Source organism: Spermophilus citellus, assembly GCF_964194105.1.
Source record: "Spermophilus citellus genome assembly, chromosome: 8".
NCBI lineage: Eukaryota > Metazoa > Chordata > Mammalia > Rodentia > Sciuridae > Spermophilus > Spermophilus citellus.
The window spans coordinates 132,716,490-132,740,796 of NC_138189.1; the positions used below are offsets into that span (position 1 = coordinate 132,716,490).

The 24,307-nt window shown below is 34.1% G+C and overlaps 1 protein-coding gene across 3 annotated transcripts; it reads right to left on the reverse strand.

Annotated features, from left to right (window-relative positions):
• TMEM184C (transmembrane protein 184C) lies at window positions 1-24,065 on the reverse strand (the record flags this gene model as incomplete). Of its 3 annotated transcripts, XM_081303999.1 has the most annotated exons (10): window positions 1-489; window positions 735-906; window positions 1,366-1,465; window positions 2,957-3,069; window positions 5,034-5,127; window positions 6,314-6,388; window positions 15,619-15,824; window positions 17,025-17,061; window positions 17,159-17,289; window positions 23,847-24,065. In XM_081303999.1, the coding sequence occupies 10 exons, from the start codon at window positions 24,063-24,065 to the stop codon at window positions 224-226; spliced, it is 1,413 nt and encodes a 470-aa protein (XP_081160125.1). In that variant the 3' UTR covers window positions 1-223. The 3 variants fall into 3 exon arrangements, with proteins under 3 accessions (XP_081160125.1, XP_081160126.1, XP_081160127.1); XM_081304000.1 differs by lacking the exon at window positions 6,314-6,388; XM_081304001.1 differs by lacking the exons at window positions 15,619-15,824; window positions 17,025-17,061.
• Between the last annotated feature and the right edge of the window lie 242 nt (window positions 24,066-24,307).

Genomic DNA, 24,307 nt, shown 5'->3' on the forward strand with positions numbered 1-24,307 from the left:
TTCTAATGTTCAGAAATCAAGTCTAAGTCTAGGAAATTTAGACTGATTACTTTGTGATATACAAAACTCAACATGTATAAATCCAGTAGTTGTACCTGGTTTTCCCCTGTGTTTATGTTGAAATTTTCCATCATTTATGGCTTGTCCCAAGCACAAAATCCTGAGCCAAGGGATACCAGGTAATAGAATAACATGGTTGTAGCAGTTTGCTTTTGCACACTGTTCAGGAGTGCACGGATTTATCTAAAGCCTCTTTTTTCTCTTCTGTAGCATCTTTAAGTATTTCCTCATTTATCTTAGCTGTAGTAGGCGTAGTCTGTGGAGTCACAGTGTGTCCAAACCCTTGGTAGTGACCCATGGGTGAAGGTGGCATAGAAGAGGCAACAGAAATTGCATCTTGTGATGATGATGATAACAAGCTTGTGTGTTCATTTTGATCTTGATCCTCAGGAAAAAATTTTTTCCTAGGATGTCCCCTGACTGTCCGTCCTTTAAAGTAATACAAAAGATTTCACATTAGCCAAAAAGTATTTTAATCATTATAAACTTACCATCATTAAAAAAGCTTCCCACTACCCCCTTTTTTTTCCTCTCCTCCCAATTTGAAGGGCCTGTACCTTGTTACTGTGTTAAATGGTTTTCTTTTTTTCATTTCTTAAATAACTAGTAAATGGCCTAAGTAGGAAAAATACAATAATCTACTTCTTCAGGAGAATTAAATGGCTGGTACTTACCAACATGTCTCACTTGTTCAGAAATGTCATCTCTGATATCTGAAACATCCCACATGGCCAGAAAGGAATCAAAGCATGAGCCCTCTTCTGCTTCTTGGACATATGGTTTATATGAGAATGTGTAGTGATGAGCAATAGCAGCAAGGAACATCTCAATACAGATAATAAAGTCCTATAACAGCAGCAGCAACAAAATTAGCCATCTTTTTACTTAATCTAGTTTTATAGACTGCTATTTTGCTCCAAGTACTTTTGAAAAGTATGTTAAGTATCAAAAATTTTTTCCCCCAGATTATATACATTTGTCCATTTTTCAAAAAATACTACCTCAGACAAATATTTCTCGGCAAAGTACATTGTATTCTCAATCCACCACCCAAGGACTAAGAGGGAAACTGCAGAAAGAAATGGACTAGAAGGATCAAAAACCAGGTTTTATTCCTGGTTCTGTTACAAATCGGTAATTACAGCTGTTTTCTCCAGGCTTTCCCTGTTTCCTCACTTGTTGAGTGAAGATAATAGTCATGGCCCCATAGCCCGTGTGTGGTAGTGTTATGTGAGATTATATATAAAAATGCTTAACAAATAAATAGTGAAGTTCTATTGGGTTCAGAGATGAAGCACTACTTACCTGGAGTCCTGTGGCCACGGCTTCTACAGTTTGCCATTCCCATGTATGCTTTTCAGAAATAACGCCAACTTTTACCAACAAAGCAATAACTACTGCTTGCCTATATGTTAGGAAAAGGTAAACGCCAAATCTATATCAAGCATAAAACGAGCAGTTGTTTTAAAAATATGCCATTTAAAAGTTAAAATCCCAGTGCAACCTGTGGACCGTACCACCCCTTACCTGCACATATAATATATTCCTCAATAAACTATTTTAAATATATACTTGTTTCCTTTACAGAATTACTCTTCAATTACTTTCATCTGATGAATTTGTGTTACGTATTCTCAGAACTTTAGTACTTGGTTTACATATTTTTTTTGTTTTGAAAGTACATATGAATAATTAGATTTTAAGTCCTTTCTATACATAGACAGTGCCTAACACCTTGTAAAATACGCACTTAAGATGAAATAAAGGACAAGCAGACACTCAAATGTTTGCACATGTATGAATTATTTAAGTTATTCATAAAAACAGTAATTGTTTTTTCTTTCTTGGTACTGGGGATTGAACCCAGGAGAGCTTAACCACTGAGCTACATCTCCAGGCCTTTTTATATTTTATTTTGACACAGGGTCTTACTACATTGCTTAGAGTCTATAGCTAAATTGTTAAGCCCCACTTCAAATTTGTGATCCTCCTGCCAGCCTCCCAAGTTGCTGGGATTACAGGTGTGTAATATAGCATGCCTGGCTAAAGCAATAATTTTGAAGCTAGTCTTGTATGAAGGATTAGAGCCAGAAACAAACTCAGAAGGGGTCTGACTTTAAATTAGGGAGTCATGCTGAGCACTTCAAGGACACCTAGAGATAATGCCCCAGGTAATTTCAGCAGCAAAATGAGACAAGCTTTCAGGGATTTACACACAAGGATATTCAGTACTGCTTATAATGGTGAAAATAGTTAGGGACAATCTAAATAAAAGGCTAACAAGTTTTACCTACACGATAGAATACTAAGCAAAAATAAATAACCCAAGCAACAACGATAATTATATTTTTCTTTACTGACAAAAGAAAAAACAATGACCATACTATTGAGTTCCACAAGGTTTTACAGTATCAAACTATTTCTGTGGAGTTTTATATACTACAAATGCATCAAAAGGCTTATTATTTTTAGCAGTGGAATTTTATGGATTTTTTTTCCTTTTTGTATTGTTTCTATTTAGTGTATTTGTTTCTAGGACCCTATTTCCCACCATTTTACTAAACAAATCATGTAGAGTTTTGCCTGGTATTTTAAAGAATACTTACTGATGAGCATTTCCTCCCATCACTAAGTATTCTATGTCAGGTTTTTTGAATGATTTCTTTAGTATTTGAGATATTTAGGCCAAAACAAATTATTTTCTTATACATGTTACAATCACCATCTGATTATTTCTGTATGAAACTCCTAGAAGGGCTAAGGGATGAACTTCTGTAAGGTGAATAAAGACATTTTCTAATTTATTTGCATGAACACTATTTTAAAAATCCTCCCTAATTGACAGTTTTATTGCCCTTTAAAAAAATGAGAACATTTAAGAGAAAGCAACACTTACCAAAAAGAAACAAAAACCACCAGCTTTACACAAAGAAATTTGCCAACAGGTTGGATAGGACTCAGTTCTTCCTTTAGTACTTTATAAAACAGCAGGAGACAATACATGGCAAACTAGAAATAAGATCAGCATTTAAGCTTCCTCAGTAAGAAACTATAGTAAGGAAACATTCACAGTATAAACCAGAGACCTAGAAAAGAGTAATGTTTTAGGCAAAGTTTTCTAGACTTATTCTAGTTTTAGATTAACAATAGGCTTTGAACAATTGATGTTGAGGAACCTATACAACATGAAATTTCTCAAAAGAGATCTATAATGTCTCTGAGAATGTTTTTAAGTATTCACTTACTGGGTGTCTGTTACAAAGAACAATAAACAAATGCCTATTGTGAATGGAAGAAAAGGTTCTTGGTCAGCCAAAATAAAAAACAATCTGTAATTTCTTTGTTTTGTTTTTGTAATGCTGGGGATTTAACCCAGGGCCTTACATATTAATTAGGCAAGAGCTCTACCACTAAGCTATATCCCCGTCCCCTTGTAATGACTTATGTAACATAGTACTTACTTTATAAAATAAGGCACACATTAAATAAATGCAGTTTCAATAAAATTGTGACTACAAAATCTGAAAATAAATAATCAGAAACAATTTTTCTTGCAGGCAGTATGCTAGTCCAGTCAAATTTACTTTTTAAAATAATAAATGTTCAAGATTTATTTTAGAACTCAGTTATAATAACTTAGTATAGTATTGGAGTAGCAATGAACTTTTCTTAAACATTTTACTTTTATGGAGGTAGGAATGATAGTAGAATGAATCAGATATTTGTGTAACTCTAAGTCATATACAACCAGTTGAATGAGAAGTTATACTCCATTTATATATGATGTGTCAAAGTGCACTCTGTTGTCATGTATAACTAATTAGAACAAATAAAAAATAAATTAATTAAAATTTTACTTTTTCCTGTTGAATTAAAAAATGCGGATTTTAAATATTTTAGAACATGAAAGTAGTAAAGGAAGGATAAAAGTTACTCAGACTCCTATCATGCAACCATTTCTTTGTACATCTAATTTTTATTTTTTTAATATCCAATGTTGGGGATCAAACTCAGGGCAAGGTCTAGCAAATACTAGGTAAGTTCTCTATCACTGAGCTACACCCCTAGCTATAGGCTGGTTATTAAATACTTGTCATAAACTAAATATAAAACTGTGTTGCCTAGCATTATCTTTTCACTTTACTACGTAACTTCTCCTGTTTTATAAGGATTATTTTTCATTACTGCATACTAGTTTGTACAATGGAAAGACCATAATATATTTAATCTGTTCTTACACCAGGCTTTGGATTGTTTGTAGCCATTTGCTCTAATAGGCTTTCATACTAAAATCAAAATACTTCTGACCATTTCTTTATAACAGATTCCCAGAAAAAGATTTCCAATTAGTGGTTACAAAGAAGAACATGTCAGGAAGCTCTGGACACACAGACATTTAATTTTTATTCTATAGATCTAATATTATATGTGCATCCACTTCATCTAAATTATTTTGCTGACAGCATTAACAAAAGATTTTAAATAAAATGCACATTTTAAGCTCACAGGACAAGACAGATGATGTCTTTACATCATCCATTTTTAAAACTTAGCAGTCTTTATTTCCTTTAATTCCAAATACACGATGTCAGAGAATTTTATATCCCGTTTTAAATTAAACCTTCTACTGTCATATAACATTAGACATTTTCTCTCACTGAAATAAGCCTGGTATACGTGTTTGTGCACTTTGTTTTACTTACTAAGGGAGTCTCATACTTTTGTTTATGACATACCCACATATGCAATGAGAATCAGAGATAAATGAATAATCATGATCAAGAGGCTATGGTACAAGTCTCCAAATAATTAACAAAGATATCTTTACATTGAATTTCAAGTATTTTTTTGGTATAAATTAATTTTAATGATTAAAAGGAAGCAATTAAGCTTTTTTCCAAAAAGAAACTGTGCCAAAATTTAATTATATATAGACTAATTTTGTAGAATTAAGAAAATGAGTATTTACTTACCAATTGTGACATGTTATTTATTATAACCAAATAAGTCCATGCATTTGAAAAGCTGAAGTTTCCTTCATCATATATACCAAGCAGCTCACAGATTCTAATAAAATGGTAAAAATGTAACAACTTCATGATTAATTACATCAACATGTATTTTAAGGTACAATGATAGAAATACTTAAATACAGAAGTCAGTTTATTTGAATTATCCTCTAAATCATTACTTGACTTTGGTCACAGAATTGGTTGAAAAATGAAAAGAAAAACGTTTTTCTAGAAATGTTACCATATGATTAATTCCACCAAATTGTAGGAAATACAAAATAAGACCCATACATTGAACTAGGAAGAATAATCATTAAATAAACTAGTGTTAGTTGGCTAAATAATTCCTAGCTCAAAGGCAGAATAAAGAATTGACTTTTTCTTTCACCAGTCTGTCTTTACATCTTTTCTTTGTGATTATGTAGAATATAAGGACTAGGAGATAAAACATACCTGCTTTACATTATTTGTAGATTCTTAGATATATATGGGATAGTTTTGCTAGGTAGCAAATAATACTTCATTTTTACCTCAAGTTCTAAAGAAAAATATGATTTATTTTTGGAAGATAGTGATCCCAATATACTGTAAATTAACTACGTAGGAAGCAAATTCGTGTAATTGCCTAAAGTAGCATGCTTTAACTTTTTTTTTAAATATTTTTTAGTTATAGGTGGGCACAGTATCTTTATTTTAGTATTATTTTATTTTTACGTGGTGCTGAGGATCGAACCCAGTGCCTTTCGCATGCTAGGCAAGCGCTCTACCACTGAGCCCCAGCCCCAGCCCCAGCCCCGAAGCATGCTTTAACTTGATGCATCAGTTTCTGTAAAGCGGTGTGAACATTAATATTGAAAAGGAAGCACGTTTTTCAAAGAGGTTTATAGTATGCTCTAGAAGATGTAAATCCTATGGTGAGTGCCTATAAATGGTCACATTATTTAACAGAGTAGGGTTTTTCTAATTTGTGATTTTTAAAGCAGACTAGATTTGTATCACTAAAATGTAAAGGGCTGGGGTTGTAACTTGGTGGTAGAGCGCTTGCCTAGCATAGGTGAGGCACTGAGTTTGATCACTGGCACCATATAAGAACAAATAAATAAAAGAAACAAACAAAGGTCAAATTCTTTTTAAAATAGGGTAAATTAATATTCTGTTTTTCTATTTAGTTTTTTCCACATAAAAGTACAGGATTAAAAAAAAAAAAAGCATGTTTGTAAATGTAAAATCTGTGTACTTACAAAGCAACGATGGTGGTGAATGGTCTGACAACTGTGTACTGCAGTACACCCAGTTTGCACCTAAATAGCAATACTCTGAAAAAGAAAATGACCTTAGTATTTCAACTACTCATTTAAATACTATCAGAACATCCTCAAAGCCTACAAATTAAAATGGCTTTGATAAATGACAACATATTTATTTTTAATTCCTCCAATTTCGTCATCCTAGATGGCAGCAAATTATCTCTGAATTATTATAATTTCTGAAATTATTAGACAAAACATTGTCTTCTGAAAAATCCCCTTTTCTGTACAGTCTCAAATTCCAGAATAGTGCAAAATAACAAAGGAATAGAAGTGGGTCCCTGCTATAGTTTGGATTTGAAAGTCCCCCAAAGGCCCATGTGTTGAAGGTTGGTCTCCAGCTGGTGGCAGCCTGGGAGATGGTGGAAACTTTAGGATACGGGGCCTGATGGAAGGAAATTAGGTCATTTGTGAGGTACCCTTAAAGAAGATGTTAGAACCCCAGTCTCTTCCTTTTTCTATTTTCTGGTTGCCACTAGGTAAACAGGCCTCCTCTACCTTGTGCTCCTATGATGATATACTGTGCTGTTGTCCCAGGACCACAGGAACATGGCCAAGTAACCCTGAACTGAAACCTCTGAAACCATGAGCCAAAATAAACCCTTTCCTTATTAAATTGATTATTTCATGGGGCTGGGGATATAGCTCAGTCGGTAGAGTGTTTGACTTGCATGCACAAGGCCCTGGGTTCAATCCCCAGCACAAGAAAAAAAAAAAATTGATTATCTCAGGTATTTTGACAGTCACAGCTAGCTAACACAGTCCCTTTTTGTCTTGGAAAAAAAATAACGAATTATGGATGTGTGTTCAAGCACATCAGCGTATGTGAATGCATGTTTAGAAAATTATTTATCCTTAAGGGATACTTAGGATTTGGTTTCTTTCCAACAAGTTTGGTTTAAAATATTATTACAGGAAGTATCACTGTTTGAATACTCTAAAAAGACAAAAACATCCATCCTGTTTAAAACAGTTGTTAAAGATATAGTTAAGTCCACACTGCACACTACAAGGACTTTAAAAAGTTATCCCCAAAATTATGCCTAATTTAAAGTTAGATTTTAAGTAGCCATGGTAAAATTGAGACTTTTAATCAGTAGTAGAAAGACTAGAAATAGAAAATGTAATTTGTAAATCAGCCCTGAAGGAAAACCAAACAAAACCAGAATGAGAAAAATAACAAAAGACTGCCAGTGGGATCTAGTAGCACCAGGAATGAAACAAATAGCTACAACTGCCACAAAAATGAAGATTTCATGATGGGTACAATCATAAGACTAAAATTATAAATAGTCAAAGATTATAAATAGAGCTTTGCCACTTAATGAGTTATGAAAAAGCTTTTGGTTTTCAAGGTTATTTTCTTTTATATTTTATAACTGCAAATAACAATTGTGAACTTATAATAGATTAACATTTGTTAAATGCAGATGGTGTAATACAGATATTTGTTATACTATCTCAAAATAGTAAATGAAAAAAATACTTTGAAAAAGAGGCTAAAGTCAATTGGATTCCTGAATTGGAAACTAGGAAAGAAAAGGACATTAGTGGAAAAACTTGGGAAATCTGAACAGATCCTGTACTTAAAGAGTACTGCACCAGTGTTTCTCTCTCCTCTAAAGCTGGGATAACTTTTTATTTTGTCCATGGACATTGAACTCTAGGATCCCTGGCCTTTGGACGCCAGGACCTAACCAGTGACTTCCCGTATATATGCAAATATTGTGCCATTTTATATGAGACTTGAGCACCACAGATTTTGGTATGGGTAAGGGTTCTGGGACCAATCCTTCAAAGATACAAGGGACTATAGCACTATATATTCTATAAGACCTGTCTCTTGAAGAACTCTAATATAATAAATGAACCATGATTATGTAATATTGGGGAAGATAGATGAGGATATATGGGAAATCTCTGCCCTGTCTTTGCAACTTTTCTGTAAGTCTAAAATTATTACAAAACAAAGTTTATTTAAAAAAAAATATAATCAATGGAAAAGGGAAAGAAATAAAAGTAAAAAAAATGGAAAACAAAAAGATAGCAAGATATAAATGAACCTATAATAAATGAACCTATAAGTAATCACAAAGGCCTAAATTCCCTAACTTGATTAAGTGATGTTTGAAGATTAGAATTAAAAGCCCCTGTGGAACTTTTTTTTTTTTTAATAAAGAAACTAGAATTCTAAATCATTAGTACATGGAAGGGATGTAACTAATATGTCCAGCTAATATTAAACAAAGGAAAGTTGGGAAGCCTAGTAATAGACAAAAATGACTTTAAGACAAAACAAAAAACAAACATACAAAAAACAAAAAACAACAATAACAAAAAACAACCAAAAAGCCCCAGAAAGACTATTAAAATGTAAAAAGTTAAGGCATAAATGTTAGAAGTTAAATTCATGGGTTAAAGTAATCTCAAACATGCATGGACCTACTAAAACATCACCAAGGGCTGGGATTGTGGCTCAGTGGTAGAGTGCTTGCCTAGCATGTGTGAAGCACTGGGTTCGATTCTCAGCACCACATTTAAAAAATATATATTATTTAAAAATAAAATTTTTTTTAAAACCACCAAAATATAGAAAGTAAAAATTGAGAAGTACAAGAAGATATTGAAAAATTCATTATCAGCGAAAGAATTTAAGCATCACTTTTGGTACCTGATAGAAAAAGAAACAAAAATCAACAGAGACAGAAACACTGAAAAACAAAATTGACTTCATGAACATCTAGGTATAACACAGCATCCACTAATAGCATATACATCATGTTCAAACACAGAGGGTAACCTTTATAAATACTGATTATGAACTAGAAACCATGAAACAAATCTTAATGAGTTCCAAAGACTGTCTCATAGTATATTTTCTGACTGCAGTGAAAATAAATAAAAGAGTAAGCCAAAGCAAAAAGCTCATGTTTGGAAAGTTAAAAACTCCAAAATATCAAGAAAAGAAGAAATCTCAATGAAAATTTGAAAACCTTAAACTGAAACATAATGAATATATTAAATAACAAAACCATGGGATTCAGTAAATGTACTACTTGGGGGAAAACTGAAGTCATTTCCAGTATTAAAGGCTGTGAATTAATGAGCTAACAATCTAACATGTTAGGAAATAAACATAATAAATGAAAGGAAATGGCAGAAAGCAAATAAAAACAAAACAGATATCAATGAAATTGAAAACAAGCATACTACAGTGAGAATGAACAAAGCTAAAAGTCAGTTTTGAAAATAGTAAGATATAGGCAAACTTCTGGCAAGACTGAGCAAGAAAATGTATGAATATAGTTCCTATTAGAAATGGAAGGAGGGTCATAATGACAAATCCAAGCAATTAAGAGGAGACAAATCCAACGATTAAGAAGATATAAACTAATAGACATTCCTATATTTTAAAACTTTCTGCTCTGCCTAATTCCCTAAAACTACAATTGTCTAAGAAATGATTCCAGAAACGACAGGCAGCCTAAAGTTCTATAATTGTCTTCTCACAAAGAAAAATTCAGGTCCAATTTTTGTAGACACAGTATACAGTCTCTTCTTATGATATACAAACAGAGTCAATAATTTCTATTCATCCAGTATAGACTGCATATGAAAAGTAACACAAGATCAGCAAAAGAATCTTATTCATCAACATAAATATAAAATTTCTAAACAAAATATTAGCAAACCTAATCTAGTATAAAAGATGTATAAAAGACAATACATCATAACCAATTTGCAAATAAGTTTTTAAAAAAAAATCTTTATTTTGTTTATTTATTTTTATGTGGTGCTGAGGATGGAACTTAGTGCCTCACATGTGCGAGGCAAGTGTTCTGCCATCGAGCCACAATCCCAGTCCCTGCAAAGGAGTTTTTCTTTTTTTTTTTTTTAATTTATATATATATATGTATTTAGTTGTAGGTGGACATAATGTCTTTATTTTACTTGATGTGGGGCTGAGGATCGAACCCAGGGCCTCGCCCCTGCTAGGCTAGAGCTCTACTGCTGAGCCCCAGCCCCACAAAGGAGTTTTAACAGAAGAAAAACCATTATTCCAATCCACTATATTAACAGACTAAAGAAAAAACCTGATTATCTCTGTAAGTATAAAAAAGCATTAGATAATATTTAACACCCTTAGAAACATTAAATTCAATTTTGAAGCTTCATAAGAATTCACTTTAAAATCAAGAATGAGACAAGAATGTCTAGAGATATCAAGACAGTAAGAAGAAAAAGAATATATGACTTATAGAACTGAAAGGAGACAGATATCCAATAAGCAGATGACTGTCTTCCAGAGAACTTAAAAAAGATCTACAAAGAAAATTTAAAAAGATTTTTGGTCATAATATCAATATGCAAATATCAATTGCTTTTCTACACTACACACAGGTAGCAGTTAAATAACACTTTAAAAAGATGTCCTTTATAATAGTAATAAAATGTATTTATAAAGTCAACAAGAGATGTGCAAGACTGTTGAGAAAATTAGACTTTACTGAGAGATTAAAAGCACTGAATAAGGCTGGGGCTGTGGCTCAGTGGTAGAGCACATGCCTAGCATGTGTGAGGCACTGGGTTCGATTATCAGCACTGCATATAAATAAAAGAATAAAATAAAAGTTCATCAACATCTAAAAAAATAAAAAAAATAAAAGCACTGAATAAATGGAAAGCTACACTATGTTCATGAATAAGAAGACTCCAAAATCATAAAGGTATCAATGTACTAAGAAGTGACTTTAATTTTTTTTTTAAAGAGAGAGAGAAAGAATTTTTTAATATTTATTTTTCATTTTTTCGGTGGACACAACATCTTTATTCTATTTTTATGTGGTGCTGAGGATCGAACCCAGCACTCCGCACATGCCAGGCGAGCGCGTTACCGCTTCAGCCACATCCCCAGCCCAGAAGTGACTTTAATTTTAATAAAGACAACCAAACATAGGCACTTTCAAAGAACTTGACAAACTGATTGTAAAATAAATATCTAAGATGCAAGAATAAACCAAAGCAATAGGGTTTGAGTTTTAAGATTTTACTGACAATAACAACTAATGTATGAAACTGGCTCAGGGGGATAGAAAAGTTAACTACCAAATGAGGAAAAAAAGACCTGTACTTATGAAACTTGATATATGACAGAATGAGGAAGAAGGAAGATAATGGTGCCAGGGCAGTTATCCAATAGAACAAATGAAACAGCATTCCTACTTCCTACCTCCCAACATATATACAAAACAAAACAAAACAAAACAAAACAAAACAAAACAAAACAAAACAAAACAAAACAAAACAAAAAACAAAACAAAACAAAACTAAACAAAAAAACAACTTAAGATAGACTTAACTGTTAAGTCTTAACAGCAAAAATTGAAGTGTTTAAAAAAGAACACTTTTTTAATCCTGAGATGTGGATGGATTTTTAGAATAAGACCCTGACAAAACTAACTATAAAATAACACTGATAAATTCAAGCCATTAAAATTAAAAAGACACAATATTTATCAAAAGATACAATGAAAGTGACAAAGTATATAAAAAACTGAAGATACTTTTAACACATCAAAGAAGGCATGGTAAAAATGTTTAAAGATCCCCTATAACTCTGGGCTGGGGTTGTAGCTCTGCTGAAGCTCTTGCCCAGCACACATGAGGCACTGGGTTCAATCCTCAGTACCACATAAAAATAAAAAATAAAGGTATTACAAACCAAAACAAAACTGTTACTCTACAATACAGACAGACACCCATTAAAAAAATGACAATAGAAGCATTCTTCAGAATTGGAAATACAAGTGAATAACAAAGCTATGAAAAGATATTCAACCAGCTTACTAATCAAGAAAATCCAGAGTAAGACAATAGTGGTATAGCATTGTGCATCCTTACGATAGGCAAACATAATGAAGTCTGGGTAATTCCCAAAGCAGGTACAGACGTGATTCATCAAAACTGTTCTATAATGTTGGAAGGACAGTAATTAAGCACACTTCATGTGTTAGTCAGCTTTTTACTGCTGAGACCAAAATACCTGACAACTACTTAGAGGACAAGAAGTTTATTTTAGGCTCATGGTTTCAGAGGTTCAGCCCATGGCCAACTGACCCCATTTCCATTGCTCTGGGCCTGAGGTGAGGCAGAACATCATGGTGGAAGGGCATGATGAAGGAAAGCTGTCAACTTGTGGCAGCTAGGAAGCAGAGAGAGAGAGCGGGAGAGAGAAAGTGGGGAGGGGGGAGATTGATGTGCCAGGGATAAAATATAAAGTCCAAGGCATGCCCTCAGTGACCTACTCCTCTAGCTATCCCCTACCTGCCTATAATTACCTCCAGTACAGTAGTCCTTTCAAAATATTAATCCACCAAATGGATTAATCGGCTGATCAGATCACAGCTCTCATAATCTAATCATTCACCTCTGAACACTCCTGCATTGTCTTACCCATCAGCTTTTGGGGGGACACCTCATATCCCAGGCATAACACTTCAGAAAATAATTTGCCACTAACTATCAAAGCTGAATAAAACCTAAAAGACCTAATATATACATGCCAAGGTACAAACTTAGAGCAATATTTTTCAAACTGTGTCAAATTCAACTTAGTGGGCTATAACCCAATTTTATAAATAAGAGAGAGAACAAAGAATAATAAGATGGGTTAGTATGATTTTGCGAAAATATCTGTCCGAGTTACAGAAGTATAAATGTATTGAGTCCCTATTTCTCCACTCTCCATGAACTACCTGTATAAAATTGAACATACATTAAGAGAAAACTGACTGTACTCATTATTTATGTTGCAGAAATCAGAGTATGAAAAGCAGACTGTTGTTATCATCTACTGACTGCAAACTTTCCATGGCATTTGAATCTGAAAACTAAAACATTATACTGAATGTTTAATACTAAAAAACAATTGCCTGGTTATCAAATATATTAATACCATTTATCTATTAGCGAGAGACGAGTAATCTAAACTGTATTCATATCTATCAGAATGAAAAGTTTTATTACTACTAAAACCACATCCAACCACACATGGTATGATTCTGATAAACATTTTAAAGTCTTTCAAAGGCAATAAAACTTGAATTATATTGTGAATGAGCAGCTGACCATTAGTTATATTATTCAACCAGCAAGTGTCAAAATCAAAAGTCTCAGAAATGAAGTCAACACAAAGAGATTTAATGAGAACAAATGAAGTGCACAGGCATGGAGTATAAGAATTTTGACTAGTAGTATCATTTATAAAAGCTTTGGAGTGAGTTTGAACATCTGCCAATTATGAGACGGTTTGAAGAGGCAACTAGAGCTCCATCTCAGGTTCTTTATTTTATATTTTTATTTGTTTTTAGGTATTTTATTAATAGAAGAGTCCTGGTCAAAGCTAAGCTGCTATATGATGTCATCAAATACATGGGATTACTATAATCTCTTATCTCTCTCAGCTTATACCTTTGCCCGATTTTAATTCAGTCTCTACAAACCAGTTAATTTTTGAAAATGAAATATTCACAACAGGTCTTTGAATACCATCCTATAATGGCTTCTCATTTGATGAACTTACACTGAACACAGTAGAGACAAATTCCTTTGAACATTCTAGGGTCTCATCCTTGGCTTGCTTTAAGTCAGTCCAGGTAAAGAATCCCATTAAGTCATTTTTCCCCACCCTTGACATTTGATCACCCTGATATCTGAAATCAAGTTTCTCATCCTCTACTCTTGATATCTAAAAGCCCTTGGCCTGCTTTCAGCAAGAATACTATGAGTTCAGTTTAGCAAGAATCTCCATATCTTTCAAGACTCCTCTTAATAATTCTGTGTCCAGAGACTACCTCAACCTGTTCTTTAGAAACAAATCTTTTTTTCTTGCATTCATAGCTAAGCAACAGTATCTCTTCCTTGATCTCCAACCTTTTGCTTACTTCTGTCTCTCATGGTTTCTGGTTAATTTTCTTTTACTGCATTTCCTGAAATAGGCAACTAAATATTTGTGTCTTCATTTAATTTCTAACCATCCTAATAAAACTGTTAAATTCCTGGGGTCTGGGTCTGTTTTGTGCACTGTGGTATATCTATACAGCAAGGTGCTCAATATATATTTAACAATGAACATATTAGCAGCTAATTATTTCAAAATGCCAAGTAGTTCCGTTTCATTCCAAGTTAAGAAGAAACAGAATTTGTCAGAATGTTGTACAAATGGTTCTCTACTGCATGGGAGGCAATGTGGCCATCCCTGTGTTTATGTTTATACTGATCACCAAACCCAAACCATTTCATAAACCTTGGCTTATAACATCCTCCTTGCTTCCCATCTACCGGTGACAAATCATACTGGTTTTTCAGTTGCATTTTCTTTGTTTTCCTTTTCTTTTACAATTTCAGCCCTCTTTTTCAGCTTATATCACAATTTAACTATTGCAACCTAATTTATTTCCCCATCTCTTTTCTCTCCAATGTATCTTTAATAGTAATGCAAAATTAACCTTTTCAAGCCACTGCTTTCAGATGTTGGCTTGCAAAAAAATATCTGGTGGTTCTTTTATGTAATAAATGTAATCTTTTTTGTGTGTGTGTGCTACTGGGGATTGAACCCAGGGGTGCTTAACCACTGAGCCACATTCCCAGCCCTTTTTTTTAAAAAAAATATTTTATTTAGAGACAGGGTCTTGCTAAGTTGCTTAGGGCCATGCTGAATTGCTGACTGGCTATGAACTCTAGATCCTCCTGCCTTAGTCTCCCAAACCTCTGGGATTACAGGCGTGTGCCACCATGCCTGGTTAATATATACAATCTTAATCTCACCTTTTCAAAATGCAAACTGTAAATGATATATGCTTTATTCTTCCTTTACATCCTACAGGAATAAGGCGAACTACCATGTCGCTAGAATAAACATCGTTATTTGTTTCCCCTATTTCATATCATACACTGTTTTCCAATCTGGACTATCTTGTCACCAAGTCTTTTAATTAGTTGTGTGATCCTATACAAGATCTGCAGAGCTTGATTCCCAATTGTGAAAGAATGGTGGGTGATTCAATGATTTCTAAGGTTTCCTCCTGCAATACACTGTTGAGCTTTTCAGGGCACAGACTCTATCTTATTTATTTATTTTGCCTTGTTCTTAACACAATGCCTTCCAGAGAATTGACTGGTACTTAAAAACTGCTTAAAACAACCAAAACAGTAAAGAATTAAAAGTTGAACATACTTACTCTCCCATAGGCCATGGTGGACAGCAACATAAAGGTGGAAAATGTTTCTGCTGATCTTTGGCTTCAAGGATTAATACCAGATTTGGATATCGGTTAGTTAAATAATTAGTAAGGAATCCCATAAAGTTGTAAATGACATAAGCTTCATAGCATTCTCTGCAGGTATCCACATATATTGCAATGCTGGGATATTTTAAAGCTATCCACTATGAAAAAGCACAGAATTAAAAACATAGCTGCAGCTTAGAAAAACATGAATTACCGCTTCAATAAGCTAGTTTTGAAACTTCAGATTTCACATACTTAAATTACACTCTCTAAAACTTATCATTATGATGGCTACCAGACAATCTGAAATGAATTATTATTTTTGTGTGATAGGAATTGAATGCAGGGCATTATGTTCTACAACTGAGCTACATCCCCAGTCCTGTGAAACACATTTTACAAGTAATAGGCAACTTAGATATAAATAAAAAGTGTTTGCAGTAAATAATAAACATGAGGAGAGAAACTAAATTACTTGAGTTCTCAAATGTAATCTGAAATGTTTCTTAACATGATCATAGAAAATGCTGCTAAAGACTTTTTTTAACCATCTAATCAAATTAGAGCAGGAGTCCTATCTACCCCTGGGGAAAGTCTATTTATTTTTTTGGTCCATATAAAAGATGTAAGTAAAAAAGCCTAATAGTGAACCATATCTACAGAATCAGCACCTGCAGGTTCAACCAATCATGGCTCAAAAATATCTGAAAAAGCTGGGCACAGTGACACATGCCTCTAATCTCAATGACATGGGAGTCTGAGGTAGGAGGATTGAAAGTTGGTAGCCAGCCTCAGCAACTTAAAACCACCTTATTTAGTGGATAAAATATTGATCAGATATTTACCTAGAAAAGAAATTAATTATTTTGGGATTCTGTCTCAAAATTAAAAAAAAAAAAAAAAAAAGGATGGGGATGTTGCTCAGTGGTAAAGTGCCCCAGGTTCAATCTCCAGTATGACCCTCACCCCACAAAATACTGACACAAACAAAAAACACTAGCTATTTTATAGAAGAGACTTGAGCATCAGCAGATTTGGAATCTGTGTGTGTGGGCTCCCAGAACCAATGGTTTGTGGAAACTGAGGTCTGACTAAAATTTAAAGTATCATATTCTTTAAAAGAGTAAGGGCTACTAATCTGATATTTTAAAAGATTAAGAAAATAGATTTTGAAAAATTTAAAAGATTCATATTTTCATATTTTATTTTTTTTGTCATTAAAAACAAGTAAACCTTTTCACTTATTAATTTAACTCTTCCTTGTGAATAATGTATTTTCATTTCCTGAAGCACTCTGTAATAAGTACAGTTAACATCATCAAAAGAGTTCTTAATGAAATAAAATGAAATATACTTACACTATCTAAACTGTATATGGGTACCATCCAAAGAATCCTATTTGGAAAGCAAAACATAAATTAAAAACATTTTATGTCATATTATGAAATAAATAAACACAACACAAGTAGAATCAAAATATATTAGGATTGACCTTATTATTGGTTTTTGTAGTTCAGGTTGTGTATAATGCACTAGGTGTTGCAGTATCACCCACAGCGATATAGGTATGGTCAACAGCAAAAAGATTCCAGCAATAAACCAAGCCTTGGTGTGTATTCCAACCTTAAGGAACAAAAGAAAACGTTAGTATGGATTCTAATATGAAAACTAAAGCGCTCAATAAAATACTTTTATTTCTTAAATTTTCAATTGATTATCAACAGCATACCATTCCCCACCTCCTGCTTATTATTTGCCTTTTATATCGGATTATTATTGTGTTTGGAGTTATGCAGAAGTTTAAAAATTTTTCTGTAAGTCAAATCTAAAAATCTTTTTTTTGACTTATTTCTTTCCTTTTGTACATACAAAGGTAAAAATCTACCAACACTTTACCAACAACATATAGTAAACTCATATGTATGAAAACAGCAGTGCACATTTGTTGAGTGCTGTCAGATATTTTGCTGAATTCTTTACATATATTTTCCGTATTAATCTTCTTAAATTGATTACTGCCAAAAAATTGTGTTAATATGTATCACTTCTCTTATATACAACACTGTCTATTCAGGATATTATCATTCTTTAAAACTTTAATATCTTTTTTAGGGAAACATTTGATCAATATATTATCTCCAAAAAGTTCAATTCCTAACATTATACTTGGGATTGAAATCAAATCCACCTGCTGGTAAAAACACCCTTATTTGTACCCCTGTTCTATTTGGACAGCACTAGGCATGAATATTACACTAACTTGTAATCTGGCCTCAAAGAGAGTGAATCCTTTTTTGTTTTATTTTAATCTTAAGGAAAAAGATATTCAGCTATTTTTGATAGTTGAGTGGTTTCTGTAGTTAACAATTAAAATAGAATTGAAGCCCACAACTTTCAGTTTCATTGTTTTAAACCAGATTCTTTTCCCCCTTTAGGAGACAAAGATTAAAGTGGTAGAAAACAAAAATATGGAGTACAAGTATATTTTTACAACAATGAGTTTCTAAATTAAAATGTGTAGAAAACTTGAACTGCAGATATATAGAGTAAAATTAAATATTCATTTTTTAAAAAATTGAGTATTCATTTTAATGATGATCTAAGAAAATAATATCAAACATATCCTAGAGTTTCTCTATTACAAGGTAATATTTAAGAACAATATCACCAAATAGGTTTTACGTCCATGTTTATTTTTGTGATTGTCTTAGTGCCAAAAAGTAGACTTAAAGGACAATGAAGTGCTTGTGGCTAATGAAGGCCAACCATCCTCACAGTATGCTGGAAGGAAGAAAGTTCTTTTTTCAAACAATCATAAAACAAATGACTAGAGAACTGACTCATTATAGTACCGTCATGCCAAATTTTAAAAATTCTGCATCAGAGTATCATTTTGACTGTGCAAGTGATAATTTAGCTTTAGAAAAACATTTGTCCACATTAATGTCATTAATTTGAATTATTGGTTTATAGTTGGTTTGATTTTTATGTCATGCATAAATAATTTAACCTATTTTATGTGTGTGCATATTTAAGCAACATTAACCATAGAATAAGTCAATATTAGTATCTGTAGAAATCAATATAATCACTACATTTATTTTAAATTTATATTTATCTAAATAATCTGTTCAAATTTGAGACACACTGATATGAAAATACCATTAACAATATCCTTTAACTTTGCAGTCATGAGTTGTTGTTTTGCTGTTTTGACTCACAAAATAAGGAGAAGTAGATTTTTAAAAAAATATTTGTTAATTTTTTAGTTACAGATGGACACAATATCTTTGTTTATTTTTATGTGGTGCTGAGGATCAAACTTAGTACCTCACTTGTGCAAGGCAAGTGCTCTGCCACTGAACCACAACCCCAGCCCCTAGAGTAGATTTTTTTTCTAAGGTCATTTGAGGAAAGAAAGAAAGAAAGAAAGAAAGAAAGAAAGAAAGAAAAAAAGAAAGAAAGAGAGAGAGAGAGAGAGAGAGAGAGAGAGAGAGAGAGAGAGAGAGAGAAAGAAAGAAAGAAAGAAAGAAAGAAAGAAAGAAAGAAAACATTAAAAGTAAGCCTCCAGGAGTAGGTTAATTTTCCCTTGGCCAAATGCTTCAAAACAGAGTAAAGACAAATAGAGGCGAGTGTTTTCTGGGCCTAATCCTTCTGAAAGGAATAGAACATAACAGAACTGAAAAAGAGTAGCTCTCAGGAGCATAAGGATGAGCAGGACAAGGAAAAAAGTCTACAGAGCATGTGTCATCATGTATGCATCTAATTTATTTGACTTCAATTACACATACTTGGCCAAAGAGTGCAGGAAATAGTGTAAATGGTGCAGATGGTTCTCCTGCCATTCCAATAAATGAGTGTGTGCCTCAATATGGGCATGGGATGAGCTACATGAACCTCCTGGTTTTTAGAGTCTCAGCTCCCACTGGCTTTTCACAGTGTGAGCTTTTTGATTCTGGAGTTTAAAGACATGTATTTTTCACACAAAATGTCCTTAAACATAAGTCAAAGTATATCTAGTGCTCAAACAGATACCTGTAATGTTGCTTTAGTTGTTCAATTTGAGAGTTTACTTCCATAAGCTGCTACTGCACAAGAAAAAGAATTGTTGTTTCAATGCAATAATGATACCAATATGTTAAAAAAATCATAGTTGTAACTAGAGCAACTAGAGCTTATTGAGCACCTACTATTTTCTGGGCATAGTATTAAGAATTTCAGATACATAAACTTATTTAGTGAGAAAAGATGAAAAGGATAGGATATCATATATAAAACCCTGAGTACAATGTCAATTCAGCTACTTATTTGTTTCAGTTTTCACAGCTATAAAATGAGGATACTTTCTTTTGCGGTTTTTAAGAGAACTGAATAAAATTACAGCTAGCATTAAATCATGGGGACATGGTTCAGTGAGCATCTCTAACCTCAAAGAAATATAAACCTTTTCTAAATCACACACTCCTCCTCCAGGTATTGTGCCATTCATTTCTCAGGTCCCCTCAGAGTCAAAATTCTCAAAAACAAACAAGCAAAAACAAAGTTTATTTTCCTTTCCTGATTCCACTTTTTCACCTCATATTCTTTTCTCAAATAACTCTTTTCTGGTTTGGGCCCTTAAAACTCCACTGAAGGGCTGGGCTGTAGAGCACTTGCCTAGCATGTGTGAGGCAATGGGTTTGATCCTCAGCACCACATAAAAATAGAATAAAGGCCTGCTGTCCATGCACAACTACATAAAATAAAATAATAAAAAACTCCACTGAGACCATTACTAAGATCACCAACAAGCTTCCCATTTGTGAAGAGCAATGGGCACTGCCACAGCTTGGACATTGTTCACTCTCTTTCTTGAAGCAGTCTCCTGGCATTCACTTTCCCAATGGCTGCTGCTTTATCTCCTTTGTAAGTTCCTATTCTTTCCATATATCTTCTAAAATTGGTGCTAAGTCCTTTTTCTTTTTTGGTACTGGGGATTGAACCCAGAGTTTCTTTACCACAACCCTTTTAATTTTGAGACAGGGCCTCACTAAGCTGCTAAGGACTTTTTGCTAAGTTGCTGATGCTCCTCAAACTTGTGATTTTCCTGCCTCAGCCTCCTGAGTCACTGGGATTACAGGTGTGTGCCACCATAGCTGATGGTGCTAGGTCCTTTGCCATTTCTTCTTTATAATCTAGTGCATAGTTTTGAATACTATCTACATTCTGACAACTCTATTGAATGAACTGTGTCCCCTCCAAAATTTGTATGTTAAAATCCTAACTCCTAATGCAAATGACGAGTTATTTGGAAATGGGACCTTTATGAGGTTAAATGAGGTGATAAGGGTGGAAATCCAATCTGATAGGGCTCGTGGCCTTATAATACGAAGAGACAACAGAGAGCTTTTTCTGTACCATGTGAGTATAGAGGAAGAAAGCAGCTATCCCCAACCCAAGTAGAGGGCCTTCACCCAGATATCAATCCTGCTGGTGTGCTGATCTTGGACTCCAAAAGTTTGAGAACTATGAGAAAATAAATTCCTGTTGTTTCAGCCACTTGATCTATGGTATTTTCTTCCTTTAAAAAAAAAAAAAATTGCAGGGCTGGGGCTGTGGCTCAGTGGTGGAGCGCTTGACTAGCATGTGTGAGGCACTGGGTTTGATTCTCAACACCACATATAATTAATTAATTAATTAAATAAAATAAAGGTCCATTGACAACTAAATAATATTTAAAAAAAAGTGTGCATGATTCTGGGGATTAAACTCAGGAGCTAATCTCCAGTCCTTTTTATTTTTTATTCTTTATTTTTAGACAGGTCCTTGAACTTGTGATCCTGCCTCAGCCTTCTGAGTAGCTGGGATTAAAGGTGTGTGTCACCATGTCTGGCTGGTATTTTCTTCTGAAGGACTAAGTAGATTAAGACAGATTCCCATATTAATATCTGTAGTGCAAACCTGTCTGAGCTCTACACTTGCACATTCAACTGCATATATTACACGATCATTTGAATGTCTCTCATTAAACTAAATATTCATAAAAAAATCTCAGTTTTTCCATCTCAGTAACTGGTACTACCACTTACTCAGTTGCTCAGGCGCCAAACGTCAGACTCATCTTTTTCTTTTAGATGTTGATGGATCTTTATTTTATTCATTTATTTATATGCAGTGTGAGAATCAAACCCAGTGCCTCACACATGCTAGGCAAGTGCTCTACCACTGAGCCACAACCCCAGCCCTCAGACTCATCTTTGGTTCTTCCCTTTCTCTTATAATCTCTTCTCGCTAATCCAATGTACTACCAGACCTATTTGTTCACTTCCAAGGATACTTAAAATTCAGCTTTCTTCCTCCACTTCTGCTATCCTGATTTTAGCCATAAATCATCATATCCCAGGCACCCACTACTTCTCAACTACCATAACAGCTTTCCAGCTTCACTTCACTTTATTTTCCACAGCAGACAGATCAATCTTTTGAAGTGGTGCATTAACCCTGCCCTCCCTATTTATTTCTCAAAACCTTTTTTAGTTTCTTCCATAGTATCTTCTTCTTCTTCTTCTTCTTATTATTATTATTATTACTACTACTATTATTATTTTGGTGGCTGCATTTCTCTTCACCACTAAGTTCAAGGAAGACAGGTTGCCATGTTTTTATATTTCTTGCCCTATAGTACACAAAACTTGATTCATCACTGAGACTCAATCATTTACTGAGTGTCAGTCATCTGAGCAGGAGGAGGAAGATAAAACTAAGCTTAATATATATTGTAGTAGATGGGAAATCTTATAAAGAAAAATAAAGCAAGGAAGGAAATACAAAAAGTTGAGAAGAACCTTGTAGCCAGGTGACATTTGGTAAAGAACTGAAAGACATAAAGGAGTAAGAACTTCTGGGTAAATGGCATTCTATAAAGAAGGAATGCAAAGGATCTAATGAGGGAGCATGCCCAGCAAGTTGAGTGAAGCTAGTGTGGTGGAAGCCCAGAACATGAGGAGAGAAAGTCGAAGGTAGGGAGTAGTGTCAGACCATGGGTCTTGATGGCCATAGGAATACTGGTTTTTGCTCTGGAGCTACAAGTGACTGAAAGGACACACTTATGGTGATACATTTTAGCTGATATTCTGGATGGTGTATTCAGAAGAGTCTAGGTAAGATGTTGAGAACTTGGCTCAGGGTGTTCTCTGGGATCAGAATTTTTCTTAACTGTTAGTGGTACTTAAAAACCCACAACTAAAGAAATCTTAAACTGGGAAGATGTTATACCTTTCATTAACCTTAAAAATAGTTCCTATACCATACACTAAGGAAATATTTCAAAGTAAGAAAACTATTTGTATTAAGACATTTATATATGCATTTTGGCAGACAAATTCAAATAACCTAAACATCTAACAAGTGAGAAATACTTAATATAGCAAAATATTATATCATTCAGTATGGGAAAGTCAACATAATAGTGAACATACAGAACACAAATGTATAAAATACTTTAACTATTTTTAAAGTTTCCAAAATAAAAAAGGGCCTAAAATAGTCATGGTCTTGTCATAGCTCCTGTAAAATAAGTGTTTCTTAGTAAAGATACTATCTGATTTTTATTAACGCAGAATTTAAAGTTCACTATACATTTGAAAATAAAGCACATTTCTTAGGTAAGTATTTACCTGGGGGGTTTCCAGTTTGTAGTACTTTATTGATGTCACAATAAGAATATGACATCAAAAAATATACAAGAGACTTTTTGCAAAACTTTTGCTTTGGTTAGGAGCTAATTTCAAAAGTAAAGACAAAACACAAAGTCAAACCAACCAGAATCCTTTAATTCAGGAAGCTAATTAAAAGCTAATAAAATCTGATACATGGTTTTCAAGGTAGTTTATTTGATGGTTAAGTCCAATACCTGAACTGCAGATCAGACTTTACGAATAAAATTACCTTGCTTTCAGGGAAATGATGAATTCTTGCAAAAACGATGTTCTTCTAAGAAGCTACATTAACATATCCTGTAGCATGATTGAAACAACAGTGAACAAATCGGGCAGGTTTATATCCAAAGACTGCTCTCATTTACATGGGATGGTTTTCAGATACCAAACCTGGGTGTTTAAGGTAGAAAAGGGGGGAAAGTGTCTTTTCTCCAACCTTAGGTAGACGAAAGGATTGAGGCCGAAAGTGCAGGATCCTCTTACCTCCAGTTTCTGTAATTCCCACACGCAAAGGGGAACCGCAACGACTATGGACACCAGGTAGATGACCACAGCTAAAGGTCGAATCCACTGTCTCCAGTTCCTCCAGGTACACGTGCAAGGCATGTTTTCGCATAAACCAGATCCGCGTAGCGAGGGAAAAAAGCTCAAAGGAGATCTTAATACGGAGCCCTGTTCTGTGGTTGTTTTGTTAACTCGCATACTACAGAGAACGAGCTGTTAGGCGACTTTACCAACAGCTCGAGCCGCCTCCTCGGCCGGCGTTGTGCTTTCTGCTGCTCCTGATGCAACTTCGGCTGCTGAGGGTGCTACCACGGAGCAGTGCGGGCAGCATCCTTTCTTCCCCACCCCTCATCTACCCGGTTCTGCCGCGGTGGAAAGCCCGGGCGGAGCCGCTGCCCTCACCTGGGGATCGCCCAGAGCTCCGCCTGCACCATGGCCTG